Source organism: Gavia stellata, chromosome 10 (genome assembly GCF_030936135.1).
Source record: "Gavia stellata isolate bGavSte3 chromosome 10, bGavSte3.hap2, whole genome shotgun sequence".
NCBI lineage: Eukaryota > Metazoa > Chordata > Aves > Gaviiformes > Gaviidae > Gavia > Gavia stellata.
Window position 1 is genome coordinate 4091918 of NC_082603.1, and position 26456 is coordinate 4118373.

At 52.1% G+C, this 26456-nt stretch overlaps 1 protein-coding gene across 1 annotated transcript; it reads left to right on the forward strand.

The window, feature by feature from the left end:
• Nucleotides 1-572: 572 nt before the first annotated feature.
• NMNAT2 (nicotinamide nucleotide adenylyltransferase 2) lies at nucleotides 573-26327 on the forward strand. Its single transcript, XM_059822236.1, has 11 exons — nucleotides 573-657; nucleotides 18858-18946; nucleotides 19635-19702; nucleotides 20425-20503; nucleotides 21674-21803; nucleotides 22454-22534; nucleotides 22649-22693; nucleotides 24010-24086; nucleotides 25681-25782; nucleotides 26028-26095; nucleotides 26225-26327. The coding sequence occupies exons 1-11, from the start codon at nucleotides 573-575 to the stop codon at nucleotides 26325-26327; spliced, it is 927 nt and encodes a 308-aa protein (XP_059678219.1).
• Nucleotides 26328-26456: the final 129 nt, after the last annotated feature.

The following is a 26456-nucleotide window of genomic DNA, read 5'->3' on the forward strand; positions in this document are numbered from 1 at the left end:
CACATGGGCGTGCACACGTGTATGTGTCCATGTGTGTGTGCGCGCATATACAGGGGGTGTGCATGTGGATGGATGCATAAACAGGGGGTATATGCATGTGTAGGGGTGGGCGCATGTCTCTGCAAATATGTGTGCACATATTTGGGCCCGTGGAGGTGGATTTGTGCACGTGGGGGGGGTGTTGGTGTGCACGTGTGTATGTGTACACGTATACAGACGTGTGCGTTCGTACCCAGGTGTCTGGCCGCAGCCCCCAGCCCCCCCGGGCAGGGGATGCACTCCCTGCCTGCTCCTGGGGGTGCGTGGGTCTGTGCCACAGCTCCGGCTGCTCGCCCGGCTGCGTGGGCAAGCGTGCCCAGCCACCCTCCCGTGCCCGCGGCGGGGGGGGGCGTGTGCCCCAGGCGGTGCGTGGCGGGGGGCGGCCCCGGCCCCGCTCCCGCAGCCGCGGCGCCGCCTCCGCTCCCTCCCTCCCTCCCTCCCTCCCTCCCTCCCGCCGCCGCCGCAGCCGCACCGAGACACAAAAAGCGGCTGGGGCAGGGCTGGGCAGGGCCGGGCAGGGCCGCGCCGGCACCATGACGGAGACCACCAAGACCCACGTTATCCTGCTGGCCTGCGGCAGCTTCAACCCCATCACCAAGGGCCACATCCAGATGTTCGGTCAGTCCCGCCGGTACCCCCGGCAGCGGGGCGGGGAGCGGGGTGCTGGGGCGGGGTTGCGGCCCAGGGGAGGGGGCGGGGGAGCGGTTTTGGGGGTGCAGCTCCGCTCGCGGGGGGCCGCGGCGGGGCGGGGGCGGGGGGGGAGCGGCGGGGCCGCCCCGGTCGGGCGCTGTCCGCGGCGGGTGGTGCTGAAAGCGCCGCGGGCGGAGGCCGAGCCGGGCCTCGGTCCCCGGCCACAGCGAGAGCCAACAGCAGGAGGGCTGACATCCAGCCTTGGGTTCTGTTTCCCCGAAGATAGCGGGGTTCCCCCCGCCTGGGCGCACCTTGTCGCGCTCCCGCCCCCACAAAACCCCCGGGGTCGGTCCTGGCAATGGCTCCTGGCGGTATTTGTAAGAAGCTGCCGCTTGCCCGTTGGGTCTGTGAGTCTGCGGTCGCTGCAGCACTTTTATATCCTCTCTGACCGGGGAGGGAGGGAGGGACCGGGCCAAGCAGCTAAAGCCAGGTATGGCAGAAGTGAACAGAAATATAGGCAGGTAATTGAAATATTAGAATACCCGACCTTTAGATTGATAATAGGTCGAAGGAATCGGAAATGTTTGTGTGAGATGATTGATATTACGGAGCATCTGTGAGATGATCCAAATGACGGGGATGCCAGAATCACTGCTACAGCCTGTTCAGGCAAGACAAGAGGGAGGGAGGGAGAGAGGGATGGAGGAAAGGCAGCCTCTGTCAAAAGCAGTCTGACACGCCATAAATCCTGACGGTTCGGGTAAAGCTCGAAATGCCTGGAGATCCCTATACAAACAGTGACTTACCTGGGGCAGGGAGAGTCCTGTGAGGATGAAGTGTCCACTGCAGACCACTGAAAAAAATGGAAGTAGAAAGATCAGCTCCTCTAACATCCCTTCTTGGAGCGCGGAGAGAGGAACCATCCTTGATGTCTGGCAGGAGATTTGAGGCTGGGGAGCAGATGCTGAAGGTCTCGTGCTACAGCTGGAGAAGCATCCCTGGGGTTTCTAAAAGCTGTACATAAGTTTCTAAGTGCAAAAATAATTGAAATCAGCTTGGGGTATTTCTGCGTCAGACCTTGTTTTCGTAGATCGGAATGAGTTGGGCAGCAGGCTAGAAAATTATGGTTTTCTAGATGCAAACAATCACATTGTTATTCCATTTCATAAGTGCCAGCAAAATGTAGTCCTGGGCACCAATATACCTTAAACTTCAAAAAAAATCCTATTCCCTCAGCTAAAAACAATTGCAAACAGCAAGGAACAAGAGGAACTATTTAAAAATACAAACAATAATCAAATGAAATTACAGGGACTTGGCTGATAGAAGCGACTATTGATAAAAAGATTTCTGTAATTCACATTATTTAGTCCTAGATGATATTTTGATTGAGAAAAGTAATACTAAAAATATCAATGTGGCCCATATTCAGTGGACTAAAAACCAGTAACAAGATGTAATTTAGAAAATAAGGATCAGTGAGATGTTGGTATGCAGTGGGCGTTTTTAGTAGACTCCTGATGAGATTTTTTTTTTTTTGCTCAGTGCTGTTCAGTATCTTTATCAACGACCTGGAAGAAAACATATAATTCCTGCTGGTAAAAAGTGCCAATGACCCCAAAGAGGGTAGAATAAGAATTAATGATGGTAATGAGTCAGTTGTGCTTCCCGACTCCGATTGTTTGATAAAAAGGGCTTGTTCAAACAGCGAAGTCAAATGCAAAGTCATATGTCCAGCAAGGAGGAATGCACGTCAAATATACACAACAGGCAAATGCCTTCTGCCAAACAGCGACTGTGTCAAGGACTGAGGAGTGATTGTACGTAGCCCGCTGAATACAAACTCTGTGTGATGCTGTAAATAAACTGGCAGATGCAATCCTTGTAGATATAAGCAGGGGGATATCAAGCAGAAGAAGAAAGGTTGTATTATTTTCCTGTATGTCATTAGCAAAACCCTTCTTGGAGGAATGGTAACACGAATTACTTTAGCTCCGGAAAGCAGGCTTTGTGGCAAGAGTCTAGAGAGGCTCAGTCTAGATCTATCCTCAAAGATGGTAAGGAGCAACTTGATCATGGCCTTTAAGTATCTGCTTGGCGGAGGATATGTGATATGTGATGGAAGGGGGCTCCTTTATTCAGCAGAATAGGGACTGGTGAGATGCCAGGAGCAGGTTTGGATGCCCCACAACTTCAAACTACAAATACGGTGTGTGGTTTTGAGTGAAGCTAATCAAGTAGTAGGAAAAAGTACTTGGGTGCCTGATGGATTCTCCATCATCTGGAGGCTGTAAATTACGACTTTTAGACGTCTTTCAGTAAGATATGTTTTAGCTCAAAGAGGATGGCTTGATGTGGAAATTTTCTATGCCTATGTCCTGGAGAGGTCCTGGAATATAAGTCTTGAGATACCTGATAGGGACAAATGAGTCTTCCACGAGGAAAGGCCACAGAATTCAGCTTCTAAATCCCAGTTCATTTTTGTTTGAGGAACACTTCCCCCAAGTCTAAATGAATAATCATGTGAAGCCATGGGAATCTCAACCAAAATCTGTGTTACTCGTTTAGCTCTGTGCTATACAAGTCCAACCAAAACAGTACTCCATCCTGTAAATGTTGCATTTCAAACAGCTGAATTTGTGCAAAAGTATCATCTTCATCTTTTGGACAATATTTGGGCTTTGTGAGCCAGATAGGAGGATTTTTTGCTTAACAGAGAGAGATACGATTTATCTATTTAACACATGGCACTAATTAAGCCAAAAGGAAGTAAAAGAGTTGCACTGGTATGCCACTGTAGACACACCATTGTATGCCAACCATAATTTTTCTCAGTCTGGATCTTACCGTATTTTATTCAGGCCAAAATCCGACCTTTTCCTGTAGGATTTTCGCCTGAGTAGGAGATGGGTTAATTATTTGGAAGTCTCTTCTAGTGGGGGAAAGGTTCCCACTGTTTGTTTTTTTCCCACCAGTCATGTAAGTTTAAGAATCAGTGTCATCATTTTCCTTGGGTTTCCAGAAAGCTGAGATTCTTGTTACAACCGCAGATCTGCAAATGCAGCCCACCGCTGACCCTCGCGTCTGTGCGGAGCTGAACTTACTGCAACAGGGCTCCATCCATCCTCTGCCAGTGACAAGGCTGGGTCACTATGGCTCACCAGATGAGCTTGATTCATGTCTGTGTACATAAAATGAATACCATACATATAAATTAAAAATTAACAGAAGATCTATACCATACAATAAAAAAGTAGGTGAGATATGGTGCTGTACAGCCATCCATACCAAGGGGTTGAGACAAACACCCACATAGCCCTGAAAACACTCTGAGTTATTTGTGGCATCAGATGTGCTTTAAGATATACGTATGTTCTGAGTCAGAAATTTGAGTTGTATTTTCTAGCTTTACGTGGCTATGAGAAACAGTTTAGGATGCTAATGTCAGGGGGGAAGAAAGGCGGGAGGAGAGAAGAGGGCAGAGGTTGTTTCTAAAACTTGACATGAACATCAGTGGCCTTTAGCCTGAAATGAAAATTCATTTATATCCTGAAGAGGCACGGAAAAGAAAAAGCAGATCCCATGCAAAAAGTCTTAACAATTGGAGAAAAATAAGATTCAGAACAAAGTCCTGCATGAAAGCCACATGAAAACCCCACCACTGTTTGGTGCCAGGGAGCCCAGCTGCTTACCTTGGCCAGCATGGCCAGCAGACACCCAAACTCAAACCAATTCACTTCAATTTCCCACTGACACTCGGACAAACACTGAGCACAGGGTAGATGCTTAACCCTCCTCCCTTGCAGCCGACTTGGGAGGGGAACCTCCAAGACATCCCCATGCTGGCTTCGGCATCTCAGTGCCAAACTGCTGGGAACACGCGGAGCGGCACGGCACCACCAGCTGTGGGATTTGCTGCCTAAAAGACATCTCCCTCCATCTTGGCCTCACCGCAGTTCACATACGCCTTCCTTCCCGTGCAAGCGATGCCACCCAAAGGACGAAAGCCAACGAACCAATGTCAAAAGCAAAATCTAATCCGCGCAGCCCTACTAACGCACCGAAGCCCGTGCTGGCACTCTTCCAGCTGACGAGCTTGCGCTTGCTTTGACAATTAAATCATTTCCCCACCTTGCCCCAGCTCAGGGAACCCCAACACAACTGTGTCCTCCTCCTGCCTGGGGTTGAGAGCTCTGCAGCCCTGCAGAGCAAGGTAGAAACCCTATTTTTTTGATCAAAAAAACCACAGTTCACTTTGAAGGCAGTGTTGGGTAAAATACTGGGATTAAAGTTGTCACCGTGCAAGGTCAGAGGCTCCAGGGTTTGCGTGGTTCTCCCTCCTTGTGTTTCAGGGTTAGAGAGGGAGCCAACAAACTGCCAGAGTTGGAGGGAAGATGTTGAGTGAGTTTCTTCGTAGCTCTGCAGGGGAAAGGTCTTGTCCGGTCCCTTGGGTATATATCAGAATCAGAGGGTTGTTCTGATGATTTCTGCAAACTGAACCATGAGGGGTTTGGTGGGGAGAGATGGTATCAGGTCGATCAAGACACAGTGTTTTGATAATTGATTTTTTTTTCTATTTTCTTTTTATTCATTTTTCTTAAATTGTAGAAGAAAAGGCCTTTCTATAAATGCCCACATTCCCCATTTTGTCACGTTAGATATTTTTTCTTGCCTTTTTAAAGTTCTGAAATTCCTCACAACCCATCCTTTCACATGCAAACTTCTGGCTTCAAGGAAATGGCCTTTCTCACCAAACGTGGTTTTATTTCTGCCCAGCTCTAAGAGCAGCCTGACACAGCTCCATCTCTGGGGCTTGGGTCACCTATCACACCCAACCCTTTCTGATCCATCTCCATTCCATGTTCCACCTCTGATCAGCAGCCTTTGATTAGCAGAGCTTTATTGGGGATCTCCCTGCCCTTGCAGAGGAAGGTTTCAAGCCATCCTTCCCCTCTCCCGGCCGCACGGTGCCCACGAGGTCCAGCAACATGGAAGTTGGGAGCAGCAGGGATGCTCAGAGCTGGGTTCAGAGGCAGCAGTTTGGGTGACCCCCAATGAAAGGGTTGGGATGTTGTTATTTCGCTGCCTAAGAGGCACCTGGCTTTCTTTACAAGTATTTTTTTGGCACTATCAAGTGTTTTATAGCAAAGAGGCGATTTTAATCAAATCGGTAGTGTCTCAGATGTGGCCTTCTTGTAGGGAGTCTCGGTACCTTAGATGGTTTAAACCTGTTTGGCCATTAAGTTTCCCACCCACTTCATTTCAAACAGTGCCAGGACCTGGACTTGCGCAGAAGAACATAGCTCATAGATAGGGTGAATCTTGACATTCAGCAAATCTCCACTATTTTTCCCTTCCCCACCCTTTTGTCTAATTAGAATTAAATTTTCCCTATATCCTACGTGCATCTGTTATTGAAGAGAGTTTATATCCCAACCAACATCTGGGTAAAAAACATTTGTGATGGAGAACAATGAAAGAGGACTCTCTCATCAGAAGTAAAACTCTCTGTTGCATGGCTTCTTAAGAAAATTTGAGCAATTAAAAATCCCAGCAGGCTGCTCTTTGATTATTCAACACAGCCCTTCCAGAGGAGCTGCACTGAGGTCTGCTGCATCATGTAAATAGGTTTTTGAGATAAAGGGATGGAGTTTTGTAAGTAAAGAGGAAGGAAGAGGCAGGAGGTGAGGTTTTTTGTTTATGGTGTGTTGTTTTAATATCCTGAATTTCAAGAATCACTTTCTCTTATTTCATTGAGATGACTGAACTGCAGAGCGGTTTAATGAGAACATCGCTGCCCGGGACGGAGCTGGGAGAAATGCATGAGCAGAACGACAGCTCACCCTTTCCCCTTTTGCTTAAATGCGAATATATCGGCAAACAACCAGAAGCAAAATTCCCCCTCCCGCCCCCCAATCTAGCAAAAGCTCATCAGGAGCTTGAGAGAGGCTTTGCCTCTGCCATCTGCAACATGAGTAAGAAGTCAAGGCCTCTGCAAGGCTGCCTCGTCTTTCCATTTCATCTCTGGGCTGAAATCTGAATGTGTAATTAGCTGGAGCGATCGATGGAGCGAGAGGTGGGTAATGGGACTCCGGGAGGACAGCATGGACAGGGAGGGCCTGATTCAGCCCCGGCTTTGCTCCACACAGCATTGGTGGGGCTCAGGGAGCGCAGACGGCACAGGCAGAGTGGCATCGGGAAGGATCTGACCCCTGGCAGAGCCAGGACAGACGTTACTTGTAACACTCTGGGTGATTTATTGGACATGGGGAATTGTAGCATCCATGCTCACCGCTCAGCAGCTTTTTAAGTTAATGCTGGCTGGGCTCTGCCGTAGAGGAGCTTCCACTGACGCCCAAGCCACCGAAATCACAGCAAACAGCTGAAATCTTTCACAGATAGAAGGGGTCTGGGAGGGCAAGACGTGCCCAGCCTGGCCAAGTGCTCCTGGCTCAAAGCGGTGGCGGACAAAACTGGTCAGCCCAGCCTTGTGCCGTGGCGGGTGAGTCACGGACACGCCTCCACTCCCAGCACTTGCCCAAAACATGCTGAAACTGCAGTTTCTTGAGTGCTCTGCCGGGAGGACAGAGCAGCACCGGCAGGACTGCAGCGCCCATGGCTCTTTTGGGTGCCATTATATATCAGTTAATGTCACATTCCCATCACTGCACCCCATACAGACCCTTTTTTTCATGGCTGTTATCACCGGCTTCCTGCATCTCCAGCATCTCATCTCCTCTTTATGAGCCACAGAGAGGAGGAGTTTTCCCAAGCACCGATTAAACTCCATCAATAACTACTCAGGGATTCTTTTAAAATATTTATAAGCTCTTAAATATTTATCAGTATTTATTACCATCTGTGAGACATTACATTGTCTCTATGACAATGCCACCTCCCAAAATGTGCCACGTACCTTCTTTTACTTCCACTGACTATAAACAAAGCTGGCAGTGAGAAATCCAGTCCTACAACCTCATTCAAGAAAGAAACAGGGGCTCCACTTCTATTTAAAAACTGTTTGTCTTTGCTAAGATGTTTGCACCTCTCGCATCATCTTCTCTGATACTTTTTAACAGCAGCCCAAGCGATGCCGAGGGTGTCAATTAGCTGAATGCTAAACCCCAGCAGTGGCAGCCCACGTCTCTTGCGTGACCTTGGGCAAGTCACTTAATCTCTCCCGACTGGTGCAATGTGGTACTCACGTCTCGGCTTTCCTTGCCAGGCTGCTGTGGGTTTGTGTCAGGTACCGCAGCGGTGGGGGACACGGGTAGGAGCGGCTCATGATTAGGCTGATCTTTGTGTACCTGAGCAGTAGCTGGTCCAAAATAGACATCCTCACCCCTGCATGCTCTGGCCTCCAAAATCCCTTCTGGCAGCAAGGTAGGGGGGCTGCGAGGGGTCCCCTGAGCTGAGGAAGAAGGCGTAGAGATGCATCGGAGACAGGTTTGAGACCACATCCCACCACTTGCGGCTGGGGGGCAAGCAGAAACAGTCCAGCTGTGTTGAATATGCAGCACAAATAACCCTAACCTTAACCCTAACCCTAACCTTAACCCTAACCCTAACCCTAACCCCGACCTGGGACCAGGGAGCCCAAAGCAGCTACAGAAAGACCCAACAACCTCTAAGACAGAAAAGTCAGCCTAAGATGGAGATAAAGCTGGGGCACGTCTGGACTTGGAGACAAGCACATCCTCTCTAGCATTTTTAACCCCTGAATCCAAGTGTTCCCTCGGTACCACCGGCACCCAGCCAAGCAGGGCTGGATTTTTGGGGTGCTGTGCAGGGAGAAGGCTGGGCAAAGTCTGCAGTGCCCATCATAGCCCTGAAAACAAGCCAGGTCTAGGGCAGAGCTCCCGTCCCCCAAAGCAGCATTGCTCACACGAGTTGGTGGTATGTAGTCACACCTGGAGCAAAGAACCTAGGTTGGGAGCACGTTTTATTTCTCTCTTTCCAGCATCAACCAGTTTCCTTCAGCAAGCTTGAGCTGCTGGATGCAGCATGATCATGCTGGCAGAAAACTGCCGAATCCATATTTTGGCAACAGAAAAAAAGAGAGTCTTGAGAAATAGGTATTTTCAAGAGCCACTGTAGGGTTCGCCCCAGGAGGAAATGAACTGGGATACATCTGTTTTGGAGCTGGAGTAGAAGGAGGCAAATGCAGAGGAGTTCCCCACGGGATGGGTGGAGAGCCCGTCTCTGAGCCAGGCAAGGAAGGACTTGCTCAGCCCCTGCTCCACAAAAGTTTCTACTTTCATTGAAAATCCAACAGCCCCTAATTGAGCTTAAGCCTTCCCTAAGGAGATCACATTTTGCTAGGGCTTATTGGCAAGGGAAGTAGGAAAATCCAGTTTTCCCAGAGAGATCTCACGAGCTGGGTTGGGGATGCTGAAAGGCATAGCTTTGCTTCTGGCTCCTTTGCTTTGTGCAAAGACACCGTCAATGCTTCTTTCGGGGGAAAGGGGGTCTTGGGAATAGATCTGCAAAGAGAGAGGGTTTCCCTGAGCCCTGCAACCAGGCGAGACACAGCTGCGGTAACGGGAATGCACCGTCCCTTTGGTGTCACCATGAGGCTGAAGTCCTCCCTCGGCTGCCTCCGCCACCCCCCACCGTCACCAGCTCCCCCTGGCCTTTCTGCATCTCCATACTGGGAAGTTTTCTGCCCACACAGTCCAGGTTCAGCAAACACAGATCCCTGCCAGGGTCTTTGGATGCTTTGCTAGCAAAGACGAGTGCAGGGGGTAACCCCCATGTAGAGGCAACCCAGGACAGGCAAAGAGCCACTGGACAAATGCTCCCCGTCTCTGCTCCGTGGGGAATCGGGGACCATAAATCCTCTGCTCCTGGTAGGGTTGTGATCCCGCCGCGTGTCAGCCCGAAGGAGCAGCACGACACACGCCGAGGCGTACAAAGCACTGCCTTTGATGTGCTACAACGGCTTGGTAATGAAAACAAATGGAGCGCTTGCACGGGGAAATTAGGGCAGCGGAAATCAAGCGTGGAAATCTGTTGGGGTTTTTCCCCCCCCCCTCCATTTTTTTTTTAAAAAAAAGGTACTGGGTGACATTGATTTCCCAGCCTATGGCTGGCTGAGATGGCGACCGGGACCTCTCCAGGGATGAACACTGAGGTGCCTGTCCTACTTCAGATGTGCCACCCACATCCTGGTGGAAGAGAAATATAAGACCACGGCAGAATAATGAAAATATTTGCCAGGTGCCTTTTGCTGCTACCCTTGTCCTGTTTGACTCTATCCGTGGGCCCTGGGCAATAAAAAGAATTTCAAAACAGAGCAGTCGGGACTATCTAGACCACTCTTCCCTTTGCTTGCCAAACAGTTTATTTTTGCTCCTGATATTTAGACTCTCATCGAAGCCGAGATACAGCCACAGAATACCAGCTTTGGGCCAGATTCACACTGCAAACTGATGTCGCTTTATTGCGGGCAGTGCGTTTACATCGCTTTACACCAGCTGGAGAGCTGTTAACCTCGAAAACCCTATAGGAGAGAGGGGTTTCAGCCGAAATCACTCTGACTGCTTTCTGCCCAGTCCAGCTGCGCTGATGTTCACTCCCCTGATTTGTGCTTAAATAAATCCCGGTGCTCAGGGGAGCATTTTACACCAAGCACTGGCAAATGCACATTTTGGCACATTTCTCTCTAAAAAAACCAAGGAAAATACTACACTGGAAGAGGAAAGCTTGCTCCCCTCCACCATGCACCATGCAACAGCGTGCACAGCCCATGCTGACTTATAGGGCAGCCAGCTAATGCACCAGCCAGGGAAAGGTATACGACCCCTCACTTTTCACTTCAATATCGAGCGTACAGCCACTTGTCTTACCTGGAGATGCTTAACCCTTCTCTGACGGCTTCTAAGCAAGGTGTTTCAGTGCTGTCCCGTGGGAGGGAGCTCAAAAAACGTCCTTCTTTACGTGAAGTCATCTTCTTCATCCCTTTTTATCTGCTAAGAGTTGCTTTTACCAGGTTAGATGCTTCCCCTCACCTCGCCAGGCCCAAGACCTCTAAGATGCCCAGGCAGCAGTTCTGGGTGTCAAATACCAGGTGGAGGGTGGTCGTCCTTGGCAGGACTCAGCTGCCCATCCTTCAGGTGAGACCCAGCGAGGTGCTGAGCACGTTCCTCCTCTCCCTGTGATATCAGGATGGAGATCTCTGGGCAATAAATTATAGTGCTTCTCCGTAGAAGCGGTGAGAGTGACAGCACTGTGCTAATCACCTGCCTGACAGAAAAAGTAGGTCCAGTCCCTACCTGGAGGAGCTGGTGGCAGCTTCAACTCGAGAAGCAGCTCCCCGTACTTGTCCTCGTGCTGCTCACCTGATGGGCATTGCCTGCTCCACCACAGCAGGGTGGGATGCTCCAGGGGGGAAAAGCGCTTTGGGCTGGGTTGCTTTGCCAGGCTCTTCTTCAGATGATGCTTCTTAAGCTCTGGGACCTGGAGGGTTTCTTCCTGGGCTCCTGTGTGCTTTCTCACACGCACCGCCCCTTGCAATACTCCAGTTCTGAAAAAAAGGGAAAAAATATCACAGAATCACTAAGGTTGGAAAAGACCTGTAAGATCATCAAGTCCAACCACCAACCCAACCCCACCATGCCCACTAAACCGTGTCCCACAGTGCCTCGTCCACACGTTCCTTGAACACCTAATAGGATACCTTTAATTTAAATTTCAGTTTCAATGATACCAAATAGGCTGTTCCTCTACAGCTTCATCTAAGCAACCCAGATCACGTGGGACCAGCCAGGTCCCCTGCCCAGGCCCCATCTTGTTGGGTCTCCAGCAAATGCTCTACTACTTCTAGGTCAGCTCACTGTGACTCAGTCTTCAACCTTTTGTTTGTTTGTTTGTTTGCTTTAAACATCTAATCTCACTTTTCTGCCATGAAGCCACGAGTGGTCAACAGATGGTGATAGCAGGAGTCTTGTTAGTCATCACTCGGGCGGCTCTTGGAGTTGGACGCTGGTGGGGGGCCTGGGTGGGCTGGGAGGTGGGAGGCTCAGCTGCTGCAGCATCACTTCTCTGGGGCCGTTCATAGCCTCTGCTTCCACCACAAGTTTCGAGGTATTTGGTGGCCAGTGCTTTTTGGTGCTTACGAAAAGCCGGTAAAACAAATGTGCAGCAACGACCGAAGCCATTTAGCACAGAAGTCCCTTCCAAATTTGTTACTTCTACAATGCCTGGGTGCAGCTATGGACTAACATAACAGGGTGGGGGAAAAAAATGTGTAACAGAGCAATTAGCTCAGAGATGAAAATCATTAAGCATTAGGGGGTTTAATGGGATTTTTCTACCAACCAAAAGTCTCCTGGGAACCTGACTGAGATCATCTAAGAGGCACTGAGCTCGAGGCAGGACAGGCTGTTTGGGTCAGTGGGACACACTGGGATCTCCCCAGACTTGCCTTGGGCAGGGTGAACCCCATGATGAAGAACCACTCTCTGCTCCTCCTCCTGCTTCTTCCCAAAAGAGAAACCTCCCTTGAAGAGCAGTCAGGACTTGTTCTTCTAGCAGGAATGTCATCTTGTCCCTCCAGGAAGTCCAGAGAATGGAGGTGCCGATGATTTCCCCAGTTCTAACCAAGGTGCAGCTGTAGGCAATGGGTGGGTGAAGATGCTGGTTGGGGCAGAGAAAGTGGCCCTGGGGCAGGCGGGAGAGCTGGGCTCTGAGATGAGTACATCTCCGATGAATACATCCCTGATTTGGCATTCAGAGTTTTATATATATCTTTAAATTTTATTTTTTTTTAGTATATACATACACCCCCCACTCAATTAGACTAACTGCTGGCTCCTTGCCCGAGTTGGGCTCGGGGTAGGAAGCACCATTTAGGTCCTGCAAGTGCTGCTAGCTCGAGAACAAAACAAAGTGTGCTGGCATATCTGGGTCATTCTCCCCTGCAGGAGAAGGTATTTTAGACAGCGGGAAAGTGCCTGCCTTGCCCTCGGCACCTTGCGGCCGCGTCCCGCCTCCCATCCAAGGATGTTGGAGGCCAAATTGCTCGGAATGAAAATGAGCCACCTGGGAAATGGTTTTGTCTTCTCCATCACTCACGGCTGTGTACCCTCCTCTGCCCTGGCTCTCAGGGAAGAGCGATTAAGACTGTGCAAAACTTCCTTGCCTCCCTGCTACCTCGTATGTGTTTTCGGAGGGCTGGCACAGAGAGTGAGTGGGCTGCAGCTTCAATCCCCCGTGGGGAGAAAGGCATAAATCAGAGCTGGCCAGTGGCATTCCTCCTTTAAAAAAAAAAAAAAAAAAAAGGAAGAAAAAGGAAGTCTTAGGGGTGTGGATGAACCAGATGCAAGGCAAAGCAAATACAATTTGAAATTACACCTTGAAAAATTGAACACGAGGTATATTTGATTTCATTAACATCAATTTATGTGATGGAGCAGTGCCAGAGGAGCCGAAACATTGCTATTAAATATACTCAGTGAGAACCACCAAAAAGAAACATCTCTTAAATAAGCACTGATTTCCTATTGGGGAAACAGGATGCTATTTTTTCGTTCAATCTGGACAAAATCATCGCTTACCATTTTTGTAGCCCTGGACAATATCCTCTGATTGGTCTTTCCCCACCATCATCTCTCAGGAAAGTGGTAGAGCCAAAAATATTTGAAGCGCATTTGCAGGGGAGGCAAGCAAAGCTGGGCTGGGGCAGCAGGGAGGTGTCACCAGTGCTTGGGAAGGGTCCAAGTGTCACCCCTGTCCCTTCCTTCCCCAACATAGCAAGGCTAAGGTCAACCACCAGCTGCTGCAAAGAGGCTGTGCCGGGAGGCATGGAGCCAGGGAGCCGTGGCTGAAACCTGTCCACTGCACAAGCATGCTGCCAGTGGGCTAATGCATGTCTTGGCAGGGTCCATCACTGGCGGTTTATTTATGTCAACAATGTTTAAAAGCCGTGCATGGCTCTCCGGAGCATTAAGGACAATTTAAACCAGAAAAGAAATGAGCTTTTCTCTTCCAACCCAACATCCTTGCATTGGTATTGCAGGCTATAAAGTGCTTATAGAAAATTAAAATACCAGAGGGTGTTTTCTAGGGTCCAGCATGGTCTCTGGACATCACAGGTGTTCAACAGGCAAGAAATGGGTTAGGAAAGGGCTGGGAAGCTGTGACAGAAGGCTGAGCTCAACGACAACGAATGGGCCAGAAACCCAACAAATAGGCAGAGAAGCGGGACAGAGACTCCCAAGGCTGAGGGCTTTTCAGACCAAAAGCTACTCTTGTCCAGGCAAAAATCTTTGCACAGGCAGGGAGGGAAGGTTGGGAGCTGTGCAGACAGCTGACCATAAGGAATATGGATGAGAAGAGGAATGCAAAGCTACTGCAATGTCTTTGGCGTTAGCCATGTCTGCAGGGAGACCGTGAACCTGGTCCCCACAAGCAGCACGTTCTGCAAGAAAGATGCAACAAATTTTGTAAAAAAAAAAAAAAAAAAAAGTCTTTTCTGAGAACATGGACCTGCGGGTTTGGAGGAAGCACCACAACATCAGAGCAGCCACAGCAGTTCAAAGCGATGACCCACTAAACCCAGAGTCCCGTTTCCAGAAAGCAAGAAGAATGACCAGTAATGTGCTTGGGTATGGAGCTCCTCAGCTTAACCTCACACCATGCACAGTCCTGCTTTCTTCGGTGGAATACCCAGGGACAGCAGAAAACCCAAAGGCAGAAGGAGACCAAGGACCGCAGGAGACCTACCCACTTTGCCCTTTCTGTGCCAGCCATGACCTCCATCCCATCTCCCTGCCCTTGCAGCCCAACTCCTAGTTGCTCCTCACATGGAGCCACATCACTGATCACCCGTCGTTTCAAGATGCTGAGACCCACACCTCCTCCTGCACGTGCCAGGAGCACACGCCGTGGCAGAAGGCACTATGACTTCAGCCTGGGGCGGGGAACGAACGACCAATATCCCCAGGGTCTCTTACAAGAGCTAAAGCAGTTTTGTCTTGCCTCGTACAGAGGATGAGACTCAGGGCTTGATGAGCTAACACGTTCAGACAGATTTGGCTACGGCTGCCTGTTGCCCTCTCCATTTAGTCACTGAAGAGTACATCAGTCTAAGAAGATTCAATCTGTAAAAAAAAAAAAAAAAATTAAGCTTTAAACACAGCATCATGATTGTAGTGCGGACACATCTAGACGCTGCAAACTAATGCCACGATCTTGTGCCACCCTGAAGCCACGGTGCCACCTGCCCCGAATCCTCCACCACCGTCCCGGCAGTGAGGGTGGCTGCTCCCGCCACGGTGCCAGCCCCACTACCGGCACAGCTCCTCTCCAAACGGGATTAGAGATGTCATTTAATAAAACGCAATCTTTTTAAAGGCTTTCGCTTTTGAAGTTGATGGCTGTGAAGGTCTGGCTTAGCTGATGGTTACACAAACAAGTGAGCCAGCGGGCAGAGCCGCCTGATGGACGCAGCCCTGTGAGCAAACAGATGTGTTCTGCCCCAAAAACAAGGGAGAATGGACCAGTTTGGGATGTGAAGAGATGCCCTGCAAGTTGTAGGCAAGGCCGGACCAGAAGGCAGGTCTTCCCATTCCTAGCTCAGCCCTCCGTTCACGACACTGCAGCTTTGTAGCTGCATGTTTGCCCAAATACTTCCCTTGCTGAGATTTAATAGTCAATAAATATGGGGATTTTTTTTCCATGCATATTTAAGTTCTGTTTGGTATTTCTGAGGTAGACGACAAGCTCCTGAAAATGTGGATCCCAACTTTTATATATACATTGTGGAGGGCAGCATCAGTTTTACAGGTTTCTCTAAATGATATTGCGCAGGTTAAAGAACAAATGAACAATTTTGATGGCGACACAAAGCGTGGCAACATCCATCTCCTCTCAGCAGCACACCCCTCCGTGAGCGCTGCGAGGCCAACATCCCATAGGGTGCTTCGCCAGGTACCACTGGGACCACAGATAGCCATAGTCACGCGCAGGGGTGGGTTGGGTCCCTTTGCTGCCCCGGTGAAACCCGCTGGTGGATGGAGATGCTCCCACAGTTTCCAGCGGATAAATAACCAGCAAAGATGAAAAAATATGGTTCAGACCAAACTAACCCCTTTGAGCGCAGGATTTTGAGGGCAGGGAGGGAAACTTTTGGTACATCTAATTCAGGTAATTGAATTTTACTCCCTGCGCAGATCAAATGATTTAAGCCCGTTTTTTTCTCTCTGGGGGCTGGCGCGCTCAGGGCGCAGGAACTGGGAAGGAATCCAGGGAAAGGATTTCGTGTGAGTCTGAGGAAGAGGTCTTACTGAGGCTGGCAAACCTCCCCCAGGCTGTCATGGGGGCCTGGGGCTACTCAATGCCCTTGGGGAGGCGGGGAAAGTCCATAGCAATTATAGTTCCTTAATTGACTTTTAACTGACCCAATAGCTGAACAATATTCCCTAGCAGAAATTTCAAAATTTGGAGGAAAAAAGAATCATTTTGCCCAAGCGGTTCTTCAGTGACACCCCTACCTCCCTGCCCTGCTCAGCCCCCTCACCTCCCTTGCCATACCAGTGCTCCTCATCCATCCCAAGCCATCGCAAGGGAGCTCTAAAATAATTTTAGAGCTGAGTTTTGCCCTGAAGCAGAGCAGTAGCAAGCACATGGGAACCGAAGAGATGCACCGCCGGGAAAACGGTCCTTTCCTAAACAGCACAACCCCATCCACACACCACCTAGAGAGGATCACTTGACTGGGAAACATGCGGGAAAAATGTACCCATCGATGTATCCATGGAAAAGCCCCTTGCCCCACATCTGGACCTGCCAAGCTGTGCTCTCACCTGTCCGTCATGCCGAGCTGTGGCCCAGGGCTCAGCCGCTGCTCCCACATGCTGGAACCCAACTGGCGTTACCCTCATGGCGCTGGCAGGCGCGAACGAGCCCGTGGCTAATTTTCAACCAGCAGCAGGACGATGAGGTGTTTCTGTTGCCGCTAAAAGCCCAGGAGCCCCAGTTCAGCACAGCAGCTCCAGAAGATGCAGCAGGGTCCCCCGTCCACTCTTGTTCCTCTTTGCGCCCATCACGACTGTGCTTGCATCTGGCAAACACTGACTGTTCTCCTTCCCCTCTTTTTTTCCTATTTCTCTTTGGGAAAGTTTCTTTTGGAGAGGAAATGGGAATGTGGCTGCTTTGGCAAAGATGGGTTTGTAGGGTGGGCCCCCTGCCCCAACAGCCGACACCACGTTGAGCGGCCGGGATGGGGAAACATCTCCCCAGATGGCAGGAGCTGGCTTTGCTGCTTATTTCCAAGGAATAATGCAGCTGTACCGCCGAGGGAACCAGGAACCATCCCACGCAGGCTGGAGAGCTTTGCATCAGCTTTAGCGGGTGCCAGCTGGGGCTGGGTGCCGGTGGTGGGGGGGGGAGGAAGGCTCCCTGCAAGCGTCTCCCCACTGCTGCCGCATGGGAGGGCACCAGCCCTTCAGGCAGGGCGGCTCGCCCTCCCCTGGGGAAACGCTGGCGGCTGGAGCAGGGTGTCTGGAGGACACGATGCACAGTGACACCTCGGGATGGCTGATGGATCCCGAAGTCGCCTTAGCTTCAGAAATGCTCCTTTCCTTTGCAAAGGCAAATTATTTTCTAGACCCTCCACTTGGGTGAAAAAAAAAAAGGCTCTTTCTAATGACTTATCAATCTCGTCTCCCTTTTTGCTTTTACCTTTTCTATCTTTTTTTTTTTTTTTCTTTCCACTGTCTCAACAGCTGGGGCGGGCACTGCTGTGCTGGGCACTCCCCAACCACCCTCCCCACGCTCGGCAGAGGAGGCAGGGCCAGCCCGGCCATGGCCACCACCACTGCCACCGACCTGCCCCACGCTCGCACCTCCCAGCCTCTTCCTCCTCGCTTTCTGCTGGGCGCCCCATAGCAGTGCCGTGGTTCATGCACAGGCGCGGTGTGCCTGGGGGACAAGGTGGCTGCAGTGCACCCAGCGGGAGAGCTCGAGTAAAAGGGGTGGGTTATACAGCTGCAAAAGGTTGGGGAGACAGAGGTATTGCTGCTGCAGCATAAAAAGATGGGACTTCCCATCTCCAGCGTCGGTGAGAAAACCTCTTTGCTCCTCTAAGAGCATCTTCAGAGAAGCATCGGGGCACAAATATGTATGCTCTGGGGTGGGGAGAGGGAGGCTGGGTGAGATGTAGGAACCCACGGGAGTTTAGCAACTCTTCGTCAGCATTTTTATCCTCAAATGTCACCTTTTGGAAATACCAGCCCAAGACCGGGCAACCCGTTCCAGTGTCCCATCACCTTCACTGTAAAAAAATTACTTCCTTATATTTATCCTAGATCTACCCTCTTTTAATTTAAAACTGTTGGCCCTAGTCCTGTCACTACAGGCCCTGGTAAAAAGTCTCCATTTTTCTTATAAGCCAACTTTTTATCTATTGAAAGACCACAATAAGGTCTCCCCAGAGCTTTCTCTTCTCCAGACTGAACAACTCCTCTCTCAGCCTTTCTCCATAGCAGAGCTGTTTCAGCCCTCTGACCATTTTCGTGGCCTCCTCTGGACCTGCTCTAAGAGGTCCATGTCTTGTGCTGGGGACCCCAGAGCTGGATGCAGTACTCCAGGGTGGGTCTCATGAGAGCGGAGTAGAGGGGGAGCATCCCCTCCCTTGACCTGCTGGCCACGCTGCTGGTGATGCACGTAGGACACGACTGGCTTTCTGGGCTGCAAGCACACGCTGCTGGCTCATATCCGATTTTCCACCCACCAGTATCCCCTTCTCTGCAGGCCTGCTCTCAATCCATCCATCCCCAAGTCTGCATTGCTATCCTGCTGCAGGGAGTTACGGCCCTTGATGGTGCTGCCGGCTCTCTGCTGCCCCTCTGGTGCCCTGTTGAGATGGTTGAAGGTGATTTGGGGTCTGAATGTGATTTAGCTTTGGCTAAAGAACTCCCTTCTTCCACCAAATCCTCCTTCCGGCAAGGTTTGGGGGTCCCTGGGAAGGTCCATGCTCAGCATCACCAAGGATGGCACCAAATGAGATGGGCAGTAAAGGCGAAGCCAGCCCTTCCCTTGGTCGCCTTCCCTACCTGGCCCTGCCCGAGCCAGGATGAGCCGCTCCACGGGCATTGGGCAAAGCCGGTGGGTGGCACTGGGGCGTTGCGGTGTCTGTGAGCCCAGCTGCATCCCTCTGCACCCTTTTCCTTGTCCTTTTCCTTCAGAGCGAGCCCGGGATTACCTGCACAAGACCGGACGCTTCATCGTCATCGGTGGCATTGTCTCGCCCGTGCATGACTCCTACGGGAAGACGGTGGGTCGTCCCCATTTTCTCTTTCTGCCTCCTATGTACGATGGTATCTCTGAAGCCAGGGGTGAGCGCTGGGCAGCGCTGCCTGCATCCGTGGTCCTTTCATGGACCTCCTCTGCCCAGGGCAGCTCCTGACCATGGGGAAGTCTCTGAGAGGAGGAAGAGGATGAAACCACTCTTTAGATAAAAACTGCAGCAAGACCCTACAACCAGTCAAAGTACTAGACAGCAAAGAGAAATGTTCTAACCCAAAACAGTGGTGGTCATCTTGTTGTGTTAGGGTTTTTTTTTTATGTTTGAATGATCTCAAAGCCAATTTTACTGTGGGGATGGCAATGATATTTTCTGGGGTGGAGGGAAATCCAAATGAGCAGAGGAGAGATTTCTCTCCTGAAAGCTGGAGAAATTTTATCAAGAAACCACCATCCCTGGGTCTGGCCCCACTGCAGTGCAGGGCTGAGAGTGGTGGTGCTGAGCAAATCTCGCCAACCGGTGCATAACCAGGGTTGAGGGGCTCCTCCCCTCCAGCAAACAGGAGCTTAAATAAATTTTTGTGGGCAGGAACAAATCCTTCTAGCCTGTCTCATCTGAGCGAGCCCGATGCTCTGCCCTGGGAAGGTTTGCAAGCCCAGGCTGGCCAGGGCACGATGCTTGCCTCCCGTAACCGTTCCTCCATCATCCTCTCTTGCAGGGTCTGGTCTCAAGCCGGCACCGCCTGACCATGTGCCAACTGGCTGTCCAGTCCTCTGACTGGATCAGGTGAGTGGCAGAGCCCGCACCCACCACGGCACCAGCAGACCCCAGCAGCCCCTCTCCCTTCCCTGGCACTCTGGTGGCAAAGTCCTGCATGCAAAGTGGAGATGCCACCAGCTGCTAGAGCTCCAGGATGGACTTTCTCCTCTCCCAGCCAAAGCTTGAGTAAAAACTGGAGTCCTCCCTCTCCTAGTCCAGCAGAGAACCGATGAGGAGTGTCACACCATCCTTCAAGGGAGCCCTTTGGCTTCAGGGGGGTCTTGCAAGCTCCCCGCTGAGTCTGTGGTGTCTGGATGAGACCCCAAGTCACCCAGCCCACCCTAGCCTTGTGCCGTGGCACCTTCCCTTTCTACACCTGAAGCACTAGCCCACGGACTCTCCCCTTCCCAGCATTGCCACGTGGCAGCTGAGATGGGACCAGAAACATCTCTGAGCTGCCCTCGGGAAACAGGGTTGTAACACATGTAGTTCCATCCCAGCCAAATAAAAGCTTATTAGTTGGGTACCAAGAGTGGAAAGGTGTCCAGGCACACGTTCAGGTCCCCAAAGCTATTAGGGAGAGCCAGATGGAAGGGCTGGAGGAAGGACATGGTCCATGGCAGAGCTAGAGGAGCGACGGTGGCTGCTCACGGCACTGCTGGCCGGCCTGGTGGGGAGGAGGTAGCACGACCAGGAGGTCCAGGCAGTGGCCATTGGCCAACACTGTTGCCTTGCTGTGCTCCTCGCAGGGTGGACCCCTGGGAATGCTACCAGGACACCTGGCAGACCACCTGCAGCGTGCTGGAGCACCACCGCGACCTGATGAAGGTGAGGCAGCCCCCGCGCCGTGGGAGCACCCGGGGTGAGGGTGTGGGGAGAGCACAGGAGTGGGGTTGCTCTCGCACCATCAACAACCAAAATACGGCTGGGACAGACAGAGAGAAGACTTGCAGGAACGTGCCTGAAATCCTGACCTGGAAGAGGTGCGAGATACCTTGTCGGAGCCGCTTTGAGCTCCTTGCCCTGATGGTGAAAGCATATTGAGCCCTCCAGCCGGAGCCAGCAGCCGACCCAGTCCCACACACACCAGGAGGGGAGCAGGGGTGAAGGCAGAGTGAAGGCAGGGGTGAGCATAAGCCAAATCATTAATGCCGACTGCTTGCTCCACCCTGAGGGGAAGGAGAGGTGGACGGTCATCCCCGCTCAGCACCTGAGCCAAACTGCTGTATGAACCCGACGGAGTGACTCTGCGGGAAAATTCAGCATCTGGGAAGTCCCTGGGGAGCACAAAACCCAGGAGGAAAAGTCCCTCCAAAGCCCAGGCAGGTCTGAGAGCCGAGGAGGAAGGCGACTGCCCTCGGGTGACCACAGGGACGGCGAGAGCAGGGCTGCTGCCAACACTTGAATATAGCAAATAAACCAAGGTCGGGGAATGGATAAAACAGCACCATACAAATTCACGGGCAGCCCAGAGAGGAGGCACAGAAGTAGCATTAACCAACCTGGTGGGATGTCCAGTGCATGCAGGGACTGTGGTGTCGAAGCCAGGGAGGCCCTGGAGATGCCTTCCTTCTCCCAGAAGGACCGGTGGACAAGAAGAGGGCATGTTTGCTCCCGGGGTAACACGTAAGCTGCTGGCTTTGCACCACTGATTCATCAGCCACTGTATTTTTATTTATTCATCAGAATTTACGAGCACCTCCAGGCAACGGGGGCCATGCCTGCCTGCAGGCAGCACGGCTGCAGCCTGGCCAGACTCATGGGTCCACACAAAAAGTTAATCCCCCTGTCCCTAGCCTTAATCACGAGTCATTATCCACAGGGTCCTGCTAGTCCCAGACCCATCCGGGGAGGTCGATGGGACTGCAGATCCTAAAGTGAGCTTGGACGTACCTGTCACTAAAGATGACCTTCAGCCTGGAGGCTCGATATGGGGGTTGTAAAGGTTTTGGGAGGTAGTGACAGCACTGTTCCAGCTACATCTCTCCCTCGTTGCAGAGAGTGACTGGCTGTATCCTCTCCAACGTCAACACACCCTCCATCACCCCCGTGATCGGCCAGCCCCAGAACGAGTCCTCGCAGACCATCTACCAGAACAACAACAACGTCTCCAACAAGCCCACCGCGGGTAGGTGGCAGTGGGGCAGGGAAGAGGGGGATGACCACTCACCCTTCACCTCTCAGCCAGGGCTGTCAGGCATTAGGAACGGTGCTCCATCGTCTTAATTTTGGGTCAGGTCACTCATCAGGCTCCATGCATCAAGCCCAGGGTTGGATGAGGATGTGATGGAGGAGATATTTAGCATCCATCACAGCAAGGGAAGCCAAGAAGGGCTTAAAATGGCTGTGAAATCTCACTGGACTTCAGCTGGATGATGTCCAGGCAGTGAGATCAGCTAAGAGAAAGACTACCTGGTACCCACAGGGTGCATGCAAGGGATGAACTGGCAGGAGTGGTGACGTGGCTGCAACCCCCACGAGCCAGCGGGATGTGGGACACGGAAACAGTAGCTTCAGAGAAGAGTGGGCATTACTTAAATCCCATAAAAATGAATAGCTTGTGATTTTTTTTAGTGATTTTAGCTGTTCAGCTGGTCCCTTCAAGGCACAGCATAGTGCTCTCTGGAGTTAAGACCGCAAAAGGAGGTGGTGGGGAGATGCTGAGAACAGTTCCTACACATGGGCACAGGAGTATCTCGCAGGACCAGGGTGGCCAAAGCGCTTGTGCGGGTTGGTTGCACAGGCTCTCACCCATTAATTTTCCTTCTTCACCTTTAGCAAAGATCCTGGGGAAGGTGGGAGAAAGCCTGAGCCGGATTTGCTGTGTTCGCCCGCCCATGGAGCGCTTCACCTTTGTGGGTACGTAGAGGAAAGGTCCAGGTCTGCTTTAGCTCCAGCCCCCAGCCTTCCTCCCAGCCCCCTATTCTAGGCCAGGCACCAGCATCTACCTCTCTTTTGCTTCCCTTCCCCCAGATGAAAATGCCAACTTGGGGACGGTGATGAGATATGAGGAGATCGGTGAGTACGCAGCCCCCCTCCATATCGCTCCGGCTCCTCTGGGCCAGCGCTACGCGGCTCGGGAGCAGCTGCACGACAGATCTGGTGCTGAGTGAAGGATACTGGATCATCTTGCCCCAGTGCCAGTTCTTGGGACTCAGGGGCGAAACAGGAGCAGCGCTAAACTGGCCTGAGCCCGTTCTTGTGGCAGACAAGCAGTCTGAAATAAGGGAGCGAGCAGCAGGGACCCAGCTCCCAGCGCTGGCACGGACCTGCCATGGCATCATGCCTTGAAAGTCACCCCAAGTGCTGTCAAACTTGCCCTCCCATGGTGGTGTCACCCACATCCTCGCATCGCCTGCAGCCCTGCAGAGCTTTGCACACAGCAGGGATTTCAGGTGCCCGACCAGCCACGGTGCCCCTTTCTCTAAAGCCCTTTAGGGGTTTTAGACCCACTGGGCTGCCACACGCTTGGCACCACCGTACATCACCCATAGCTCTGCATGGGGAGCTTGCTGGTGTTTTTGAGACCCATTTCATGGGGTAGCTCACACACAGCATGGCACAACACCCATCCTAGCACCGGCACTGGCCCAAAGGCTTTGGCCACCTGGAAATGCCAACCAGCGAGGCACCTTCCCATGCAGCCGCCTCTTCCCACCCCTCCAGGTGTGTTTATGGCTTTCCTCTGGTGGTTGTGCAAATAAATTAATCTTTACGGGCCCGTCAGAGCAGAAAGCTCCTTCCCGCAGCACAACTTTCTTGCTGAGCAGCAAAGCCAACCCTCAAAGCAAGCTGTCAGCAAGCACCAGTCCCAGCCTGGGGAGAGAAAGGGATGACGTGGAAGTCCTCCAAGATGAGCAAGAAAAACCTCCGGTGCTTCACCATCAGCTTTGCTAAAGCAAACACGGCCATGCCCAGGGCTCTGAGCAGTCCCTGGGCTCACCCCGTTGCCCACGGCTGGAGCCCCTGCAGCAAATCAGAAACCAATTGTGGGTGCCCATAGCACGGAGAAATGACTCCCTTCCCCGGAGATACCCCACCTCCAGGGCTGGAGCACAGTCATAGTTGAACAGCACGTAGCAATGCTGACAACAACCCCGCAGCACGGGAGAGGAGCTGAAATAAAGTAGGGTGGGGGGTATTTGATGTTTGACACCAGTAGGGTGCAAGAAGGACCACGGATCTTTAGCGGGACTTGTTTTGGCATGGGAGGGCTGTGCAGAAGAGGATCCCCCTGAGCAGTGCAATGGGATGGCAGTGGGGGTGGGCAGGGAGCAGTGCCTGCTCAGCCCCGTTTTCTCCCATCTCTGAGCTTCTCTGCTTCTTTTCTTCAGAGCTTCGCATCTTACTGCTCTGTGGCAGCGACCTGCTGGAGTCCTTCTGCATCCCCGGTCTCTGGAACGAGGCAGACGTGAGTGACCACCACTGGGCACCCCTCCGCGCTCCTCTTCCCCAGGCTCCCTTCCTCCTCCTCCTCTGCTTCCCACACCCCACGCTCCTGGGAGCTCCTTGGGATGGCAGGAGCTGTGCCCACCATCCCCACTGCTTTCTCCATCCCAACCCTGACCCTCACACGTGCAGCCTGAGGGACAGGGTCTTCTGCTCCCGAATTCCCAACCCTACCCAGCCTCCCCTTCCCCAGACCCAAGCCCTCCTCCCACTCACTGTTCAGGCAGAGGACATCGCCCGGGGTGCAGGGTAAGCCCATCCCAAGGGATTTCCAAAGGCTGCGCTCCCACTCCTCATCCCTTGGAAGGAGCCAGCATCAAGTAGATGCCAGTCCCAGCAGAGTGAGGGTTCGTGGTAGGAAATAAGATACTTCTTACAAAAGTTGGCCAGACATTAGAAACTAAACACATTTACAGCCAAATCAACAGCTTTCACTTAATAAAAGGTTTTTCCTCCAACTACCCATTTTACAAAGACTGAGAAGTAAAACCGTCATGACTCCTCAGCCAGATGATGCCTAACACCAACTCAGAGCTGACAGGAGCCCGTCTCAGCACCGTCACTGCCACAACTCAAATGGACAAAATCTGCTGCCCACCTCTCTGTGCCCCCCCCGATCCATTAGTGAAGGGCTGCAGCAGGAGACCTGGCACCCTGGACACCGTGGTCCCTGTTTGAAGAAGCTATATTTTCATGGGAGGGCACCAGCCCTAGACAGAGGGGCTGGGTTACCCACCCGCCTGCTGCTCCCGGCAGTCAGAGCGGTGCTGGCTGTGGAAGCTCCCCTGGCTCTTCGCTGAAATTGGGCAGTCAACACAACCCCCCCCCTCCCTGAGACTCTCAACCGTTTCTAAAATCAGTTACCACGTATTCAATCCTAATTTTTTTTAAACAATTAGCTGACAGATATCTCCTCTGAAAGGCTGCAAAATCTGAGATGAGGCAATTCTTGAAGCCCAGCACAATGGACACAAAAATTGGATGTCAAAGCACAGGCAGAGGAGGCATTCTGCACCAGCACCACCTCACGGGCTCCTGCTGCCTGAATTCGCTGACCCAGAGCTTTTTCGTACGAGCCTGGTTTGTCTCACCCGAGTTGGGTGTGGACAGTGAGAGCCATTCCCATGCGGTGGCAAACTTGGCCACCAGCCTTGGCACAAACAACCTTGGAAGACCAACCCTACAAGACGTCTGTCAGGACCAACATGTCCATCTGCTCATAAAGCCTTGCAGCGAGGCAGAGGTGACATCCTCCTCGGGCAACCTCTTCTGCTGCCACCCTCCTTCTGCCACCCTCCTCCCTAAAGCCTAACCTCCACGTCTAGTAATAGGATTTAACCCCATAGCTTCTTATTTCATCCACTGCAGACCACTTACCACACCTTAATAATTCCAAGTTTCTGCCAAATGCTGTTGAGATGATGATAGCCTCAAATTCACTTTCTATCTCCATCCAGACCATGGCCCAGCTTCCATGGTGCAGGGGCGGGTGGCAGACAGTGGCAGGTTTTACGTGCGGTGGTTATAAAGCTCTCCTCGCTTTGGGTTGCTCCTAGATGGAGGTGATCGTTGGGGAGTTCGGGATTGTGGTGGTGCCCCGGGATGGAGCAGACCCCGACCGGATCATGAACCACTCCGCCATACTCCGCAAGTACAAAGTAAGTGGATGCACACATGGCCGGGGAAGGCTGCGAGAGGACCCGCAGCCTCTCTTTACCCAGGGGAGCACTTCTGCCACAGGGCACAAAACGCCTCGAGGCCAGATGCTCCCAGCTGCTAGGTGGGACGAGCAATGGGGCCACCATGCAGCAGGCCCCCGAGGCCAGGGGGGCGGTGGGGCTGGCGGGGCAGGCACACGCTTTCACGCCATCCCTTCACTTCTCTCTTCCTCTTTCCCCTGCAGAACAACATTCTGGTGGTGAAGGACGACTCAAACCACCCCATGTCGGTTGTCAGCTCCACCAAAAGCAGGTGGGTGATGCGGAGGGACTCCCACTACGGAGTGGGGAGAGGGGTCCCCCCAGCCAGCCCCTCCGTTTGCAGGGGCAGCTGACCCACCCAAGTGGGCTCTGACCTCTTTCTCTCTCCCCACACCCCCAGACTGGCCCTGCAGCACGGGGATGGACACGTCGTGGATTACCTCTGCCAGCCCGTCATTGACTACATCCTCAAGAGCCAGCTCTACATCAATGCCTCCGGCTAAGTGCCAGAGGTCTTGCAGCGAGACAGCCCTCATGTCCCGCCTGCCTACAGCTCTCCATCACTCTTTTCTCTCTCTCTCTCTCAGTCTGTGTCTCCATCTCTCTCCCCACCCCATCGCCTCCTGCCCGTG

Excerpts from the sequence above, each read along its gene's own strand:
- NMNAT2 (XM_059822236.1), top strand. The coding sequence starts at position 573 with ATGACGGAGACCACCAAGACCCACGTTATCCTGCTGGCCTGCGGCAGC. Across the intron at positions 24,087-25,680 it reads GTCTCTGGAACGAGGCAGAC|ATGGAGGTGATCGTTGGGGA; the intron begins GTGAGTGACCAC and ends GGTTGCTCCTAG. Across the intron at positions 26,096-26,224 it reads GTCAGCTCCACCAAAAGCAG|ACTGGCCCTGCAGCACGGGG; the intron begins GTGGGTGATGCG and ends CCACACCCCCAG.